Consider the following 20,333-nt stretch of genomic DNA (forward strand, 5'->3'; position numbering starts at 1 on the left):
TTTAATTGAAGGCGTTAAAGAAAAAGGGCCCAAAGGCCCCTTTTCCAGCAATGGTTAAAATGAATGATTAATTAATTTTAAAGCAAGTAGTAAACAACTTTTCAGTTTAAAATTATTCGCACATCGGGGCTCCACCAAGTTTAATTGAGGCCACTGATAAAAAAAGTGCCTATAGGCCCCTTTTCCAGCAATTGCTAAAATGGGTAAAATGATTAATTAATTTTAAATCAATTATTAAAAAAATTTTAGTTTTCAATTCAGAGTGGCCGTTTTAATTGAAGAAAAATATTCCCGTTTTTTTACCGGTTCGCAAGCATTTTTCACGGCGAATGAAACTTAAAAAATCAAAAGACATTCTAAATTGTGTATTCAAATGCTCAAAAATTTTCACGTACCAAATGGAAGGTACTAACACTGTTCAATTAAACAATCTTAAATGAAATGCAAATAAACTGCAACATTTAGAACTTTTATAAATTATAGAGCTCAAAGATTCATATTCAGTTCCAAAAATATAAATCCACGTTAACATTTTCGATAGTCTAAATTAAAGAATCAAGCAATGAACTTTAAAAATGTTGAAAATTATATTATTTTAAGTAATTTTAAGCTAGACACATTAAAAATGGAAAAATAATGTTTTTTAACTTAACGTTCCTTAAGTTAGAAGTTAAATTATTTTTATTTTAAATAGTCTAGGCATCCTTTAAAAGCTTTAAAATTTTATTTCGAAATCTTGAGACATCTAGAAATAGTTAAAAATTTTTCCAAATAAAAAATAATTTTTGAAATTTTTTTTCGGAACTTTTGAATATATTTCAATAAGAATTCAATTTTTTCTATAACTTTTCGAAAGTCCTGCAAATTAAAACAAATTAAATTTGAATTTATAAATAACAATAGAACACTTATTACTTGCCAAAATATTACAGTGATTTTAAAAGATATTTAGAAGTTTTAAAAAGATTCGAATTAAATTTAGAACTTGAAATAATTTCAAACACTTACAGTCGAATTTAAAATAAATTGTAGATTTTTGCAGATTTCCCACAAAAAATTTAGAATTTTTTTAAGAATTGTGAAAGACTTCAAAAGAATAAAAAATTTCTTAAGATTCTTAGGAAAACTGAAAATGATTTTTCACTCTGAAAAATGATTGTAACAGAAAGTTTAAGAAGATTTTAAGAGATTAAAAAAATTATCAAAGAAGAACATGGAAGATTTTAAGAATTTTTTTCAATTGTAGGATTTTCAAAAATTGTAGGAAAATTTCGATTAATTTTAAAATATATTTAGAAGTTCTGAAAAAAATGTTCTTTTAAATATTTGGTTTCAATTTACTCGTCTTAAATGAACAGTGAAATATTGTTAAATATTAAATACTTATTCTTTTTCTACATTAAGAAATTTCAAATTAAATGGGATATAAATTAAATAATTTAGATTCACAATATTTTAAATTTAATAAAAACCTTTAATTATGACTATATTATTATGGATTTATTTTTAAGTTGAAAGTAGTAAAACGCACGTTTACATTTTTTAATGGCTAAAAATATTATTTGAAGTACTATATCAATAAATTTATTTATTAAATTTAAATTAAATTAAATGATATATTAATTTCAATTCTTATTAAGACTTTCGGATTGAAACAGTTACAATCTGGAAATTCTCAAATTTTGAAACGGATCTAGAATTGTTTTGTCAAATCAATTATTGTTCAGATTTCTATAATTTGAGTACAGATCCATTTTAAAAATAATTTATTTATTTATATTTACACTTTAAATTCTTTTATTTTTAAATGTTTAAATCCCCAAACTGCAGTTTAATCATTTAAAAAACTATTAAAGTCGAAATTGGGCAGATTTTTCTTCTGAAAATTTCGTAAAATTTCCGGCTGCTACCCTGTTTTTTATAAACAACAATTTACGATTTTAAAAACTTCTCCTTTTTAATTTTTTTAACCTTTAAAACTGCATTTTAAAATTCTTTAAATTAAAATATATGCTTAAAAATTACAAATTTAAAATGATAACTTTGTAAAGTGAAAGATTTTCGAATCAAGCATTTTAAACTAAATGTTATAGTAATGTATAAAAATCACAATTTAACAAATTATTAAAAAACGGTTCAAAAAATAAATTCACTGTCATTTTCCGGTCTTCCCCGGTTTCATAAAATTCCCGGTTTTACAGGTTTCCCGGTCCTGCGGCTACCCAGCAATTATTCACAGGGTTGGGTTCCACCAACTTTATTTGAACGAATTAAAGGAAAAAGGGCTCATAGGCCCCTTTTCCAACAATCTTAAAAATGGTAAAAATGATGAATTAATTTTAAATCAAGTGCAAAAATTTATTTTAATTCGTGTCATTCATTCTAAACATCCTTTAACACAACAAAGCAAAAAATTGTAAAATAAATTAATTTTGAAACAAATACTTAAATTTTCCACTAAAAATAGAAATTTTCAATGAAAAATGGAATAGTTAAATTTGTAGTTAAAGAAATTAATTTTGAGCACAAAAAACTCGGATTTGAAAGAAAATATTTCAATTTTCAACATAACTGATGAATTTATTTTTAACTAAAATAATGAATCTTCCACTAGAATAGTTGCAATTTTAAAGAAGGATTTTCAAACTAAAATGATGGAATATTCAATTGGAATGAGCTAAATTTTCAATTAAAAAAATTACTTTCTACACAAAAAAACTAACTTTCAGTAACAAAAAATAATCTTCAAAAAAATAGTTACATTTTAAAATAAAGTGATTAATTTTTGAACTAAAATTGTAAATCTGTAACTGAAAAGTAGAATTTTTAACCAGAAAGATTAATACAATTTTCAACTAAGATGATAAATATAATTTTCAACAAATGACTTGAATTTTATACCAAATAGTTTAATTTCCCACTACAAAAAGAACAATTTTCATTTAAAAATAGAATACTGATGTTGAAACAAAAATAAGAATTTTGAAGAAAAATGAGAAATTTTCAACTGGAATATTTGAATTTTCAACTGGAATATTTGAATTTTTATCTGAGGAGATTAATTTTTCGCCCAAAAGAAACGAATTTTCAACTAAATAGTTCAATTTTCAACTAAAAAAGATCAATTTCTATCCAAAAATAGATTATCCAAATTTTGAATCAACAAAAATAACCATTTTTTCACAAAATAGTAACATTTTCAACCGAAGTGATGAATTTTCAACTGGAATAGTTGGATTTTTAACTAAAAAGATGAGTTTTCAAATAAAACGATAAATCTTTATCTGAAATAGTTGAATTTTCAAGAACAATAAATTAATTTTGCACTAAAAATATAAATTATCAATCGAAACTTAAATAATTAAATTTTAAGTTCCAAAAATTAAGTTTCAACCAAACAGATTAACTTCTAAACAAAAATATGAATTTTCAACTGAAAAAGATCATTTTTCAACCAAAAATTGAATAATTAAATTTTTAAACAGAGAATAAATGTTTACCCAACGAGATAAATTTCAGTTTAACTTTCAACTAATGTATCCCAATTGTTGAATTTCGAAGAAGAAAAAATTAATTTCCAACGAAAAATAGACATTCAAATTTTAAGTTGCAGAAATTAATTTTAAACAGAACTGATGACTTGTTAACTAAAATGATATTCAACAGAAATAATTTAATTTTAAACCAGAAAGATGAATTTTCAACTAAAATTATGAATCTTTAACTAGAATAATTTAATTTTTGACGAAAAAGATGAATTTTCAATCAAGAAGACTAATTTCTACAACATTTTTCAACCAAAAATTGAATAAGTAAATATATAAAAAAAATGAATGTTTAACCAAAGACATGAATTTTTATATAAAATTATGGAATATTCAACTGGAATAATAATAACATTTTCAGTTTAACAAACAAATTAATTTCCAACCACAGAAGAAACGAATTTTAAATTCGTTAAACGATGAATTTTCAATTAAAATTATAAATATTTAACTGTAATACTAAAACTTCTAACAGAAAATTTGTGGATTTTCAACGAAACAGTTGAATTTAAAATAAAAAAAGGATAATTTACATCAAAATTGTTGAATTTTGAACAAGGAAAGATCAATTTTCAACCAAAAGTGAACATTCCAATTTTCAGTTGAATGAATTAATTTTCTACCAAACTGATAAATTTTCTAAAAAATAGAGGAATTTTTTACACAGTACATAATTTTTCAAACAACTAGTTTAATTTCTGATTAAAAAAATAAAATAAATAATAAAATATTATTTCTTTAGATTAATCTGAGATCTGACAAATCTGCGACTGTAGATAAATAGAAATAACTTTTCTAAAATTACCAAAATCATTTTAAAAAAAATGAAAACTTGCATTTTACTGCGATCAGAAGTAAATAAATTATTATAAAATTTTCCGGTTAACAACAATTAAAAATGCCCTTCTTGGAAAAAGTCGATGTTTCTTTCCAAAACGTTTGAAACTAAAAAAAATTCTAAAAATTTAATTGCAACCTTGTTGCCGAATGTGGAATTGATGAGACTAACAAAAAAAATGAAAATTATGATTTTTTTATATTTAAATACTTTGAACATAAAAATAGACATTTTTCAAAAAGGGATCAATGGATTTTTGTATCTTTCTGGTCTTAAAATGTTGGTAGGATTACAGACTATCATAATTATTTGGAAAATCCTATATTCCAGGACCTTGTAATTAAATTTTTGTAATAAAAAAAAAGTTGTAATATTATTCACATAAAAGTTGACTTTTTCAAAAAGGTCCCGGTGAATTTTGTTTTATTTCTGGTCTTAAAATGTCGGCAGGATTCGAGCCGAGCATAATTAGTTTGGAAAATCCCACATTCAAGTACCTTGAAATTAAATTTTTAGTATTTTTTGAATACTTTGAACATAAAAATCAACTTTGTTCAAAAAAGGCTTGATGGATTTTTTTTTGTTTTTGATCTTAAAAATGCCCATAGGAACTATTTTGGAAAGATCAGCACCCTTAACCGCTGTGGAACCTTTTCCTTCCGTCTCCATGAGTGAGCACCTTTTAATTTTTGACCCTCCGAGATGGAACCTTATGATTCGTACTCATTAAATTGGATCAGCTCCACCGAATTCAACATAATGAAAATCATAAAATTCATAAATACCTCGTCCTCCGTCTTGATTTCCCCATTCCCAGTCCGTTCCTCGAGTTACTTTCGCACCAATAAAAATTCCCTTCAGCATCACCTTTGTGCAACCTTCTCTCGGAGTTAGCTGAACCCTAATTATAAAATGCATTCGTCAGAAAGCTTCTAAAAAAGAGTAATTTTCAGGACACTTACCCAGCAGAGTTGGTAGTTTGGAATCTTTGAAACGTGTGACTTAAATCGTGCTCATCCGCCATGTAACACTGAGTGCAGAGATCGTAATCGGAACACTGTGCACACTTCCACCTTATTCCAAAAATGCCGTGTCTCTTGCATCCGTCGCAAATTATGTTCGGATGTTTGACGCCGATTGGTGCATTGTCGTAAAGGAGCAAGTCATAAGAGTCATGGTATCCGACTCGATAATTGCTCCTTGGACCATGGTCCCACTGGACAATGACCGTTTTGTCTGGTGTCTTGTCGCCAGTAACCGGGACCGAGCCTGCACTATTTGCATCATAGGGTTTTCCAATTTCAACCACTGTCCCAGCGTGACCTTCGCCTCCGTCCTGGTCGCCCCATTTCCAATCCTTGCCCCGGACTACTCTCAAGCCAACTTCCAGCATATCCGATTTTTCTTGGACCGTCTGCTCCTTCTGCAATTTTTTAATTTTTTTTTTTTTATTACGGTTATTTTCTACCGTAAATATAATTTTATCACACCGGCATCATAAGGGCGATTTTAGGCACTGCAAATTATACCCAAAATAGCACTTTTTAGGATGGGCCGTAAAATTTTTACTCGAGGTACAGCATACTATAAAGTAACGGAAACTGTGATCCGATTGGCTGATGGACATTTATATCTTTACTTTATGGTACGATGAGTGCAGTGATCCCAACTTTGGCATGTAAACGTACACTCTCGCGTTTTCAGATTAGAACTCTATGCAACCTACTTGCATTTATACTCAACTGGTGTGATAAACAATTATGTGTGACTTCCTTCGTCTCGAGAATTAATTTGATTTGAATTGGAATTGATTGGATTGTAATGGATTAGAGTGTATTAAATTGGAATAAATTGGAATTTTATCGGAATGGATTACAGTAGATTGGAATGGATTCGATTGGATTGAAGTAGAGTGGATAGGAATGGATTCGAGTGGATTGTATGAATTGGATTGGAATGAATAGGATTCGACTGAATTTGTATTAGATTCAATTTCGGGTTTTTAGATCAGAACTCTATGCAACCTATTTGCACTTATCATCAACTAGTGTGATGAAAAATCATGTGTGACTCTTCCTTCGTCTCGAAAATTAATTTGAATCGCGTTAGAATGGATTTGAGTGTATTAGATTAGAATAAATTGGATTCGATCGGAATGGATTGCAGTGGATTGGACTGGATTCGAGTGGATTGGAATGAATAGGATTCGATTGAATTTGTATTAGATTCACTCTCGGGTTTTTAGATTATAACTCTATGCGACCTATTTGTACTTATATGATCAACTAGTATGATAAAAAACAATGTGTGACTCTTCCTTCGTCCCGAGAATTGAATTGGATTAAAATGAATTTATTGAAGTAGATTGGATGGGAATGAATTAGATTGGAATGGAGTTAATAAGAATGGAATGAATTGAAATGGATTCAATTAGATTGGATTGAAGTAGATTGGATTGGAATGAATTGGATTCAATTTGGATAGGATTCTAATCGGGTTTTTAGATTAGGACTCTATGCAACCTATTTGTACTAATGATCGACTGGTGAGATAAAAAAATAATGTGTGACTCCTCCTTCGACTCAAGGATTAATTTGAATTGGATTGAATTATAATGGATTAGAGTGTATTAGATTGGAATAAATTGAATTCGATTGGAACGAATTGGATTACAATGAATTGCAATGGATTCGAATGTATTTAAGTAGATTGGATTTTAATTAATTGGAGTGTAATGGATTGGAATTAATTAGATTGGAATGGAGGTGATGAGAATGGAATTAATTGAAATTAATTCAATTAGAATGAATTGATGTAGATTAGATAAGAATGGATTGGAGTGGATAAGAATCAATTGGATTCGATTGAATTTGGATAGCATTCCAATCGGGCTTTTAGATTAGGACTCTATGCAACCTATTTGTACTAATGATCGACTGGTGAGATAAAAAAATAATGTGTGACTCCTCCTTCGACTCAAGGATTAATTTGAATTGGATTGAATTATAATGGATTAGAGTGTATTAGATTGGAATAAATTGAATTCGATTGGAACGCATTGGATTACAATGAATTGCAATGGATTCGAATGTATTTAAGTAGATTGGATTTTAATTAATTGGAGTGTATTGGATTGGAATTAATTAGATTGGAATGGAGGTGATGAGAATGGAATTAATTGAAATTAATTCAATTAGAATGGATTGATGTAGATTAGATAAGAATGGATTGGAGTGGATAAGAATCAATTGGATTCGATTGAATTTGGATAGCATTCCAATCGGGCTTTTAGATTAGGACTATATGCAACCCATTTGCACTTATGATCGACTGATCGGATACAAAATAATGTGTGTCTCGTCCTTCATCTCGAGAATGGAATTTAATTGGATTGAAATGAATTGTATTGAAGTACATTGAATTCTAATGAATTTCAGTGGATTGGATTGGAATAAATTGGATTGGAATGGAATTATTTGGATTACAAAAGATTTAAATTGGTTGTAACGGATTCGATTATATTGGATAGGAATGGATTGGAACGAAAATGAACTGAATTGTAGTGAATTAGAGTGTATTAAATTTGAATAAATTGAATTCGATTGGAATGGATTGGATTACAGTGGATTGGAATGGATTCGATTTGACTGAAGTAGATTGGATAGGAATGATTTGGAGTGAATTGGATTTGATTGAATCTGGATAGGATTCCAATCGAGTTTTTAGAATAGGACTATATGCAAACTATTTGCACTTATGATCGACTGGTGAAATAAAAAAAAAGTGTGTCTTGTCCTTCGTCTCGAGAATTGAATTCAATTGGATTGAAATGGATTGTATTGAAGTACGCTGGATTTTAATGAATTTGAGTGGTTTGGAATTATTTGGATTACAATAGATTGAAATGGGTTGTAATGGATTCGATTATATTGGATTGAAGTAGATTGGATAGGAATGGATTGGAATGAATTGGTTAGGATTACAATGGATTCCCTTTCGAGTTTTTGGATTAGGTCCCTGGTAAGAAGGTGCGAATTGAATAAATATGTGTACACATATCGTAGAATTTCAAAAAGGTAGATGAATTTTCAAACAAGAAGATTAATTTTGAAAATTAAAGTTCAATTTTCTACCAAAAAGAGGATTTTTTAATAAAATACATGAATTATTAATCATTTAAAACCAAATACTTGAAATATGAAATAAAAAAGATAAATTTCCCACCTAAAATGGAACAGTTAAATTTTCAGTAACAAAATTTACTTAGTTGATAATTCATGCATTTGGTTGAAAAACTATATTTTGAACTAAACCAAGTCTGTATTCAACGAAAAATGGAATAATTACATTTTCAGTTAAAAAATGATCTTTGCACAAAAAAAAAAATAATTTTTAATCAAAGTGAGGAATTAAAAAAATCATGATTATGGCTAGAATAAATTAGATTAAAAATTTATTAATTAACTGAAACTCAAACTAGAATACTTTAATTTTTTTTAATTAACAAACAAGAAAATTAATTTTCAAACACAATTTGTAATTTCCTACCAAAAATACGACTTTTCAACAAAATACACAAATTCTTAAACAAATAGTTGAATTTTCAACGAAAAAATATCAATTTTAAACCAAATAGTCGAATTTTCAACTAAAAAAAGATCAATTTCCAACCCAAAATGGAATGTTTAAATTTTAAGTGACAAAATTTATTCTCAACCAAACTCTAAATATAATATATAAAAATTCCCTGGCAATTCCAAGTTTTCCAGGTCAGTAGACACTTTGACAAAGTAATCACTTCTGTTTTGAGCGAGATTTTAATACTTGTTAGTGCGGTTTCTAAATACAATTAACATATCATTAGATAAGGAAACTCTTCATGCAGCGTCAATTTCACTAGAGGAAACAGACCGTGAGTTCATTTTGCGCTAAAATGGAATAAAATGGTTTAGGTAAGGAAAGTAACGCAGCCATGATTTCAATTCGTAGGAACAACTTTTTCACATCTACAGGCCTCAAACTCACTTTAGTGATCGAAAATAGTGTCACAGTTTATAAAAAATAGTGTCTTAAAATTTTTCAAGCCTTGAAAATGAACTTCAATGTATATTTAAAATGTTACTGTTAACCTGTTAATGATCAAAATTTATATTTATTAACAGGCTTAACATTCTTAACTTTCTTTGTTGAAAATTCATTCTTTTTTATTAAAGAATCATCATTTAAGTTAAAAATTAATTTCTTTGGTTTGCTATTAAACTATTTTGTTCACATTCAAATTATTCTTTTTAGCCGAAAATTCATTATTTTTATGTTATTATTATATTATATTATGAATCATTATTAGAAAATCAATAATATGTGTGTTTTTTTTTTTAATACATAATTTTAGTTCAAAATTCTTTTTTTTTGCAAATAAAATTTTTTAAACTGAAAATTGAACTATTTTATTTAAATTTGAACAATTTTGTTGAATGGCTGTTTTGTAGAAAATTCAATTTCTTTATTAAAACATAACTCTATTAAATAAAAATTTATCTTCTACATTTTTGCCTAATACTAATAATTTTAGGATTGAAAATTCCACTATTTGGTTAAAAATTCGTCTTTTCTAGTAAAAATTAATCTATCTTATTTGTTGAAAAGTCAACTGTTTGGTTGAAAATTGAACTATATTACTTTCTTAAAAGTTTTTTTTTTATATTCATACAAAATTTAAATTCATATTCTCGGGTTGAAAATTCGACTGTTTTACAAAATATTTGTCTTTTTGGCTTGAAAAAACAACAATTTGGTATAAAACTCAACTAATTGGTATAAAATCAAACTGTTTTGTAGAAAATTCGTTGTTGATTAAAACCTAATTCTATTAAATGAAAATTTATCTTCTCCATTTTTGCCTAATACTGATATTTTTAGATCTAAACATTCCACTATTTAGTTAAAAATTTATTAAATCTATTGAAAAATTTGATAATTAATCTATTTCTGTCAAAAATTAATCTTATTGGTTAAAAATTTACCTATTTGGTTGCAAGTTAAACTATTTTTTTAAAAGCCAACTTTTCTTATTGAAGGTTCATTATTTTAATTGAAAATTCGTTTTTTTTTGTTAAAAATTAATTTTTTTAACTGAAAATTTAACTATTTTATCGGAAATTCAATTATATGGTCAACAATGTATATATTTGATTGAAAATTGGTCTTTTCTAGTAGAAAATAATTAATTCTCTTGGTTACAAGTTCAACTATTTAGTTAAATATTTCTATTTTATGTTAGAACTTCATGTTTTTTGGTAGAGCATTAGTATTCTGTGTTAAAAATGCATATTTTTAATAAAATTCAAATAGTCAGTTTAAAATGTATGAATTTTTTTTAATATTCATTTTTTGTAACACATTAGTATTTTGAGTTGTAATTGATCTTTTTGGTTGATATTATTTGGTTTAAAATGTATGCACGTATTTTTTGAAAATGCCTCTTTTTTAGTAAGAAAATAATCTTCTTGGTTGAAAATTTAACTATTTGGTTAAAATTTTATATATTTTCCTTAGAATTGATTTATTTTGTGGTAAACTATTATTCTGTGTTGAAAATTGATGTCTTTTGTCGAAACTTCATTTTTTGTAGAAAATTAATATTTTGTGTGGAAAATTCGTCTATTTGGTTAAAAATTCAACTATTTTATTACAAATTTATGTATTTTGTCAAGAAGCAATTTTTTTTGTAGCAAGTTAATATTCTGTGTTAAAAATTCAACTATCCGGTTAAAAAAGCATGCATTTTTTGGAAAATTCATCTTTTTCAGTCTATAATTGATCTTCTTGGTTAAAAATTAAACTATTTGGTTGTAAGTTAAACTACTTTTTCAAAAGCCAACTTTTCATTTTTGAAGATTTATAATTTAAATTGAAAATTCGTTTTTTTGTTGTTAAAAATTAAGTTCTTTAACTGAAAATTTAATTATTTTATTAGAAATTAAACTAATTAGTTGAAAATTAACTTTTCTGTTGGAAAATTCGTCTTTGCTATTTGAAAATTAATATTTTAAATTGAAAATTCAATTATTGGTAAAAAATGTATATATTTTGTTGAAAATTGGTCTTTTCCAGTAGAAAATTAATCTTCTTGTTTTAAAATTCAACTATTTGGTTAAATATTTACATTTCATATTGAAAATTCGCGTTTTTCGGCAGAGAATTAATATTCAGTGTTAAAAATGATTTTTTTAAATTCAACTAGTCAGTTAAAGATGTATGTATTTTGTTGATAATTCTTTTTTTTTGTAAAGCATTAATATTTTCAATTGTTAATTTATCTTTTTGGCTGGCATTATTTGGTTTAAAATGTATGCATGTATTTTTTTTAAATTACTCTCTTCTATTAAAAAAAGAATCTTCTTGGTTTAAAATTTAACTATTTGGTTAAAAATGTATATATTTTGTTTAGAATTGATTTATTTTGTAGCAAATTATTATTCTGTGATGAAAATTCACTATTTAGTTAAAAATTCATGTTTTTTGTTGAAACTTGATTTTTTTGTAGAAAATTAATATTTTGCGTTGAAAATTCATTTCTTTGGTTCAAAATTCAACTCTTTTATTAAAAATTTATGTATTTTGTCAAGAATTTTTTTTTTTTGAGTAAGTTAATAGTCTGTGTTGAAAATCCATGCTGTTAGTTGAAAATTCAACTATTCGGTTAAAAAAGCATGTATTTTTTTTAATTCATCTTTTTGGATAAAAAATGTATGTTCTTGGTTAAAAATTTACCTATTTGGTTGTAAGTTAAACTACTTTTTTAAAAGCCAACTTTTATTTGTTGAAGATTCATAATTTTAATTGAAAATTCATTTTTTTTTTTTAAATTAATTTTTTTAATTGAAAATTTAACTATTTTATCGGAAATTCAACTGATTGGTTGAAGACTAACTTTTTGTTAAAAATTTGTCTTTGCTGTTTGAAAATTAATATTTTAAATTGAAAATTATTATATGGTCAAAAATGTACATAATTTGTTGAAAATTGGTCTTTTATAGTAGAGAATTAACATTCTGTGTTTAAAATGCATTTTTTTAAATTCAACTAGTCAGTTAAAGATGTATGTATTTTTTTGATTATTATTTTTTTTTATAAAGCATTAATATTTTGCATTGCGAATTTATCTTTTAGGTTGATATTATTTGGTTTAAAAAATATGCATGTATTTTTTAAGAAATCCTTTTTTAAATTAAAAAAAAAATCTTGATTGAAAATTTATATATTCTATAGAGAATTAATTTATTTTATAGCAAATTATTAAACTTTGTTGAAAATTCAATATTTAGTTAAAAATTCATGTATTTTATTGAAAAAATCGTATTTTTTATTAAAAATTCAACTATTTTGTTCAAAATTTATGTTTTTTTTTAATTCGTCTTTTCAAGCAGAAAATTATCTTTTTTAGTTGAAAATTCCACTATTTGATTGAAAGTATCACTACTTTTTTTTAAAGTTAATTTGTTTTTTGGATGAAGATTCATATTTTTAGTTGAAAATTCATATTCCCGGCGGGTTTAAAACTCAACTGTTTTGCAGAAAACTCGTCTTTTGGCCTGAAAATTCAACAATTTGGTAAAAAATTGAACTATCTGATACAAAAACAAAATATTATTATGCAATATCTTTAAATATAATGAAAAATCTTCTTTAGATTCGATTAAAAAATATTGTATAGGCGCTCGTTCGTTGAAGAAATGCAGCTTTGCGAAATGATTGACGTTTGCAGAAAATTCTAATAATAAAATTCAGGTAAACAATGCCACTCGCGGTTTTATCAAGTTTCTAATAATTTATGATTAGGAAACCAAGTTACAAGGAAAAATTCAACTTCCAGGAAACGACTTCACAACAAATTTCATTAAAAGAAAAATTTACCCCGCCAGAATAAACTTTGAGACTTTCTAAGTTGATTAAACCTACAAAAGTGCTGATTAAAATAAACTAATTAAATTGAACCAAACCTGGATTTAAAAGCCAAACTTATACGATTTAATTTCCTCTTTTTTATAGCGACACTCGCCTTCTAAAATTAAAAATATTAGCCTGCCATGACGATAAAATGTCTCATGAAAAAAAAAACGAATTAAACTAATGAGGTGGAAATTATTGATATTTTATTAGGCAGATGCTGCGATTGTGACAAACCTGGAACGGCCGGATAAGTGGGAGATTCTAAGAAACATAAGCCAATATGTGATGATGGACGTGCTCTTGATTATGGAAAATCCAACGGAAAAACCACTTCGCGAAACGTCAATAAGGACGGTCCCGAACTTTTTGGGAAACCCGTGAATCCGACATTACGTAGCATCATCACCGAGAAGCGCGTGTTCATCAAGAAAGCACCAGGACGTGAAAAAAACACGGTAAAAAGCGCCTCTTCTGGAGGCACCAGGTATTTAATCAGATTTTATTAAAATTCCATTAAAGTTCAATAAAAACCGCCGCCTTTTCGACACAATATCTCGGAGGTGAAGAAACCATTGAATTCATCAAAAACTCGAAACGTCAGAGCTGAATAACCTTTTAAAAAGGGCTCGTTTTTATGAAAATATTAGAATTTTTTGCAATATCCAATCAAAAGCCTTTGTCAGAAAATTTTATAGGTTATGCTCTGGTTCGAAGGGAAATGTCTTCTGCAATATTTCAACCTTTCAACAGCTGATTATTGAGCTGGAGCACGGCTGAAAAAGGTGATTTTTGTGCGAGAATCGGAGCAAAAGCAAATTCTTTTCTGTGTTAAATCTTTCTCGTAAAAGAGACCAGTTGGTTTTTGAAGGCGTAGATTTATCCAAAATGAAAATAGGAAAGAAGCACCTTGAACTCGCGATTAAATGGCAAGTTTAATTTAAATAGATTTTTTAATTCAACTTTATGAGGTTTAGCATATATTTTTAAATTTCTGAATTTCGTCAATCAAATTTTCTGTAATGATTTACAATGTAGCATTTTATTAGGTTTTTTAATTTTTTATTGAAAAGCTAGGAAGTGAGGTTATATAACTTTGGTCTGATAGTTTTTCAGTTCCCTTTTTTTCCCATTTATAGAAAGAGTAGGATGGCCAGATGTCCTGATTTATCAGGGCTTGCCGTCATTTTTTATCGCCCTCCTAATTTTTGTGTGCTATGGCCTGATTTTTTATGACCTAAAACGAAAAATAGGGATTTTTATTGCGCAGATCTAAATTTTGTTCCGAATTTCGGAAGGCGCATTTTCATCAATGCCCATCATAACTCATCAGAGTGCGCGTTCTGTTCGGGCCCGAATTCTGCGAAAATTTAAATTTATTAAATGAAAAATAGCCTTTTCCATAAAAATTATTAATAAAAGTTTATTGTATATTTGCAAAATAAAGTAAAAGTGTAAGTAATCCAGGTTGAAGAAAAAAATTAATGTTTTATTTATTTTATTATAAATATCAAATAATAGTATTTCCAACTAATGCGAATAAATTTTAAACTAGAAATAGTTGAATTTTCCACCAAAAAGATAAGTTTTCAAACAAGAAGATTAAATTTCTACTGGAAAGACAAATTTTCAACGAAATACATTAATTTTCAACCAAATATTTAAAATTCTAACTAAAAAATGTCAATTTTTTACTAAAAGAAAACAATTTTTCAACAAAATTGTTAAGTTTTAATGTACAAAAACCAAAAATATTACTTTTTAACAAAGAATTATGACTTTGAACCAAACACAATAAGTTTTCAACAAAAAATTGTAATATTAAAAAAAAACAGTTGAGTTTAAACATAAAAAGACTAATTCTAAATGAAACACTCAATTTTAAAGTTTCAAAATGTTTTTTTCTTTGAATTCAATTAAATAGTTGATTTTTTATCGAAAGAAGTGAATTTTCGACTAAAAAGAATTTTGAACCAAAAATGAAATACTTCAATTTTCAACCAAATTTGTGAGTTTTGGAAAAAAAAGATTAAGATGCTATTAGAAAGGCAAATTTTTTATGAAATACATACATTTTCAAGTGAATATTTAAAGTTCTAAATAAAAAGAGTTAAATTTTCTAATAAAAAAAAAAGACTTTTTTAACAAAATTGTTACATTTTCGACTAAGAAAATTCAATTTCAATCAAAAACGGATTAGTGAAATTTTCAGATTAAAAAATGGACTTTCCATGTATATCTGGAATTTAAAACAAAATAAGTAAATTTTTAATAAAATACATAAATTTTCAAGTGAATATTTAAAGTTCTAAGTAAAAAAAGTTAAATTTTCTACTAAAAAAAGCGACTTTTTAAACAAAATTGTTACATTTTCGACTAAGAAAATTCAATTTCAACCAAAAACGGATTAGTGAAATTTTCAGATTAAAAAATGGACTTTCCATGAATATCTGGAATTTATAACAAAAGAAGAATATTTTTAATAAAATACATAAATTTTCAAATAAATATTTAAAGTTCTTCGGTTAAAAATTTAATTTCCAACTGAAAAAAGCTGATTTTTCAATAAATTGTTGAATTTTCAGTTTTCATACAAGAAGATTACATTTCTACGGGAAAGACAAATTTTGAACAAAATAAATCAGTTTTCAAATTAATATTTAAAGTTCCAACTGAAAAAGCTAAATTTTATATTAAAAGAAAACAAATTTTCAAAAAAATTGTTTAATTTTCAACTAAAAAATAATTTTTCAACAAAAAATGGAGTAATAAAATGTTCAGTTAAAAAAAAAATGTATTTCCAAAAAAATGTATATAATTTGCAACGAAAGAACTGAATTTTTAACTAAATAAGAAAAAATTTTCAACAGAAAGTGGAACAGTTACATTTTCTGCAAAGAAATTAATTTTAACGAAAAAAAGCGAATTTTTCAATAGAATAGTTGCATTTTCAGTCATAGAGACGAATTTTTAACTAAAGTAATGAATCTTAAACCAAAACTATTATTTTTTAAAAAAGAAGTATAACTTTGCACTAAAAATAATAAATTTTTAATACAAAATTGAAAAGTTGAATTTCCAAAAAATAAAAAATGTTAATATGAAATAAAAAAATTAGTTGAATTTAAACAAACAAGACCATTGTAAAATGAAATACTCAATTTTAAAGTTTCAAAATTAATTTTTTTACATTCAATTAGTTAGTTGATTTTTTATCGAAAGAAATAGTTCAATTTCAAACAAAAATTATAAATTTTGAACTGAATATTTAAAGTTCTAACTAAAAAAGGTATTTTTTTACTAAAAAAGCGAGTTTTTTCACAAAATTGTTAAATTTTCAAGTAAAAAAAAAAATTAATTTTCAACGAAAAATAGAATAGTGAAATTTTCAGATAAAAAATTGAACTTCCGTAAATATACATCAATATTCAAGAAAACAAGAAACGAATTAAAAAAATAATGAGTGAAATGTTCAACCTTGGAATGATTTATCAACCAAAAATATTAATTTTTAACCAAGAGAGACGAAATTTTATCGAAAATGTTCATTTTTAAACTAAGAGGCAAATTTTTAACCAAACACGGACAAAATAAAATTGCAATCAATCAATTTTGAACGAAAGAAAAAATTATTTTCACAAAATTAATTTAATTTAAATCAAAGAGATGAAATTTCAGCAAACAACGTAAAATGTTTGATATTTCAATAAAAAAATCATAATTTTTCAACAACAAAAAACGTTTTTTAATCAAAAATAAAACAAAAACAAGTAAAAAAAATATTTTAAACCGAAGAGAAGGAACTTCAACCATAACATTTTAATCAAAATCAGTTGAAAAAAAGACGATTTTTCGCCAAAAATTCGGTTTTTTAATTTTAAAATATGGTTTTTTTTAGTTTTCGCTATAAAAAAAAACTTTTTAAAGCCTGTACTATGAAACGATTTGTTAGTAAACAATAATTTTATGTTTTTGAAATTCAGAACTAAATTCATCAGTGTGATTCAAAAACATTTTTTTTTGTTTTGTTGAAAATGTAAATATTTTTTTGAAAATTCGTTTTTAATTGGTTAAAAACTAATTTTTTAACTAAAAATGTTGTTGTTACATTTTTAGTTGAAAATTGATCTTTTTCTGTTAAAAAAACATGTATTTTATTGAAAAGTAATTCCTTTTGTTAAAAATTTGTTGAAAATTGATTGAATATAACTATTCGATTTTTGATTCAAAATTTATACCTTTTTATTTAGAAATTCATTTTTTTTGTAGATTCATCAGTTTAATTCAAAAACCTTTTTCGTGTTAAAAATTAATTTTTAATGGATTAAAAATTCATTTTTAAACTAAGAATTCAGCTGTTCCATTTTTGGTTAAAAATGTATCTTTATTTTTTGTTTAAAATTCATCCGTTTTCTTAAACAATTCACTTCTTGATTGAAAATTTAACGATTTTGTTGAAAAATTGTGTATTATGGTTAAAAATTTTTTTTTAAGCTTAATTTAACAATTCAATTTTTGATTGAAAATTAATCTTCTTGGTGGAAAAATAATTTTTTTTAGTTAATGATTTCTAGTTTTTTTGTTGTTGAAAATTTATTACTTTCGTTAAAATTTCATCTTTTTCTGTATAGAATATAATTTATTAATTTATTTTATTGTTACATTTTTGTTTGAAAATTGATATTTTTCCGTTAAAAAAATATGTATTTCATCGAAAAGTAATTCCTTTTGTTAAAAATTTCACTAATTTGTTGAAAATTAGTTTCTTTGCTTGGTTAAAAACTAATTTTTTCAACTGGAAATATAACTATTCGATTTTTGATTCAAAATTTATACCTTTTTATTTAAGAATTCATTTTTTTGGTAGATTCATCAGTTTAATTCAAAAACCTTTTTCGTGTTTAAAATAAATGTTTAATAGATTAAAAATAATTTTTTAACCAGAAAGTTAGCTGTTCCATTTTTGGTTAAGAATTTATCTTTCTTTTTTTGTTGAAAATTCATCTATTTTCTTAAAAATTGGTCTTTTTTGGTGGAAAATTAATGTTTATTCTTAAAAATCATTGCAGTTAAAAATGCATTTATTTGATTAAAAATTTAAATTATTTTGTTGACAACATTTTTTGTCGTATATTAATTTTTTTAATTGAAAATTTAACTACTTGTTCAGTTGGAAATTCATGCATTTTGTGGGAAATTCGTGTTTTGGGGTAGAATATTAATCTTCTTGGTGCAAAATCATTTTTTTAGTTAATGTTTCCTAGTTTTTAAAAAATCTATTTCTTCGATTAAAACTTTAACTATTTTATTTAAAAGTTTCGTATTTTGTTAAAAAAAATTTTTTTATAGAAAATTAATTTTATTGGTTATTTTTGAGAGTTTTCCTTTAGAAATTTGAAAATGTATATCACTTACAAACAAAATATTTTCTGCACAGCATTAATAATTTGAATTTTAGAATCTCAAAGACATTTTTTTTCTAATTTTCCAGGACACCTTCAGCAATTACCTATGGAGTGACCGCAGGACTGGGACTCTTATACGTTACTGATTTGAAAATGTTCCTCCAGTACGTGCCTTACTACGGAGGAAAATTCAAAGAATAAGTTAAATGTTTCAGTAAAATGGGAAATTTATTAGGTTTACATATAGTAAAGTTTAAAGATGTACATTTAATTACTATATGACTAAAATATAAGTTCAAAATCACATGTCTCTCATATATTTACTATAAACCTTACCAAGTAAAAGATAAAAAGTTACACTTTTTTATATTAATTCAACAATCGTTTCCAATTTTGGATTTTTGCGTAGCATTTCTCCGCCTGTCTTCAAGCAATTTCTGAGCATGTCCAATAGATACTTCTATCTTATGCCGTTTCATCATAGGTATTACCTCACACCTGTAAAAAACCAAATTAAAAATATTTCAATTTGTTCCAATTTTCCCGTATAAATTTGTTTGGGAAATTTATTTAGAGGCCAAAAATAACGTATGACTTATGAATAAATAAAGCAATTCAGTTTTAAACTAAGTAGTTAAATTTTGAACCAAAAAAGATAAATCCTCAACTAAAAATATATATAATATAACTAAAACAGATTCATTTGCAAACAAAAAGTTGCATTTTTAACAAAACAAAAAAAAAAGATTAGAAAAAGTTTAATTTTCATTAACAAAATTAATTTTTAAGCCAAAAAGTAGATTTTTCAACAATAAAAAACTGTATTTTTACCCAAATAGTCAAATTTGCAGTAAAAAAGATTTATTTTCAACAATTTTTAAAAATTAAAACTTATATCATTTCTAGAAATTAATTTTTAATATAAAAAGAAATTTTCTAAAAAATATTGAAATTTTCTTCCAAAAGTTTAAGTTTTCGACCGATTTAAATAATTTTAAGATATAAACAGATCATTTTTCAACTATAAATAAAACAATTAAATTTTCATTAAAAAAATTAATTTTAAATTATGAAAAGAAATTTTCTATAAAAAAGTTTATTCTTAACAAATACTTGAATTTTCAACAAAAGTTTTTAACTGAAACTTATATCATTTCAGGAAATTAATTTTTAATATAAAAAGAAACTTTCTAAAAAATATTTAAATTTCCAATTTTCTATAAAAAAAGTTGAATTTCTTAACAAATACTTGAATTGTTTACCAAATTTTTGTACTAATTTTGTACCAATTTTTGTAACTAAAACTTATATCACACCAGCAAATTAATGTTTAATATAAAAAGAAATTTTCTACAAGATATTAAAATTTTCTTTCAAATATTAAAGTTTTCAACCGATGAAAATAATGTTTAATTATAAACATATCAATCTTAACTGTAAATAAAACAGTTAAATTCTCATTTAAAAAATTAATTTTAAATAATGAAAAGGAATTTGCAATAAAAAAGTTTAATTTCTTAACCAAAAACTTCAATTTTTTACCAAACTGTTGAATTTACAACCAATTTTTTTAAATAAAACTTATATCATTCCAGG

The 20,333-nt window shown here is 25.0% G+C and overlaps 1 protein-coding gene across 1 annotated transcript in view; it reads right to left on the bottom strand.

Annotated features, from left to right (window-relative positions):
* LOC117168908 (E3 ubiquitin-protein ligase MIB2) overlaps positions 1-13,908 on the bottom strand; it is a 56,390-nt gene extending 42,482 nt beyond the window's left edge. Inside the window, exons 1-3 of the mRNA XM_033354847.1 lie at positions 13,570-13,908; positions 5,346-5,806; positions 5,169-5,284 (exon numbers count right to left, since the gene is read on the bottom strand). Coding sequence (XP_033210738.1) covers positions 5,169-5,284; positions 5,346-5,776 — 547 coding nt within the window. The 5' untranslated portion in view covers positions 5,777-5,806; positions 13,570-13,908. The remainder of the gene's footprint in view (positions 1-5,168; positions 5,285-5,345; positions 5,807-13,569) is intronic.
* Between the last annotated feature and the right edge of the window lie 6,425 nt (positions 13,909-20,333).

This window comes from Belonocnema kinseyi, chromosome 3, assembly GCF_010883055.1.
Source record: "Belonocnema kinseyi isolate 2016_QV_RU_SX_M_011 chromosome 3, B_treatae_v1, whole genome shotgun sequence".
NCBI classification, from domain to species: domain Eukaryota; kingdom Metazoa; phylum Arthropoda; class Insecta; order Hymenoptera; family Cynipidae; genus Belonocnema; species Belonocnema kinseyi.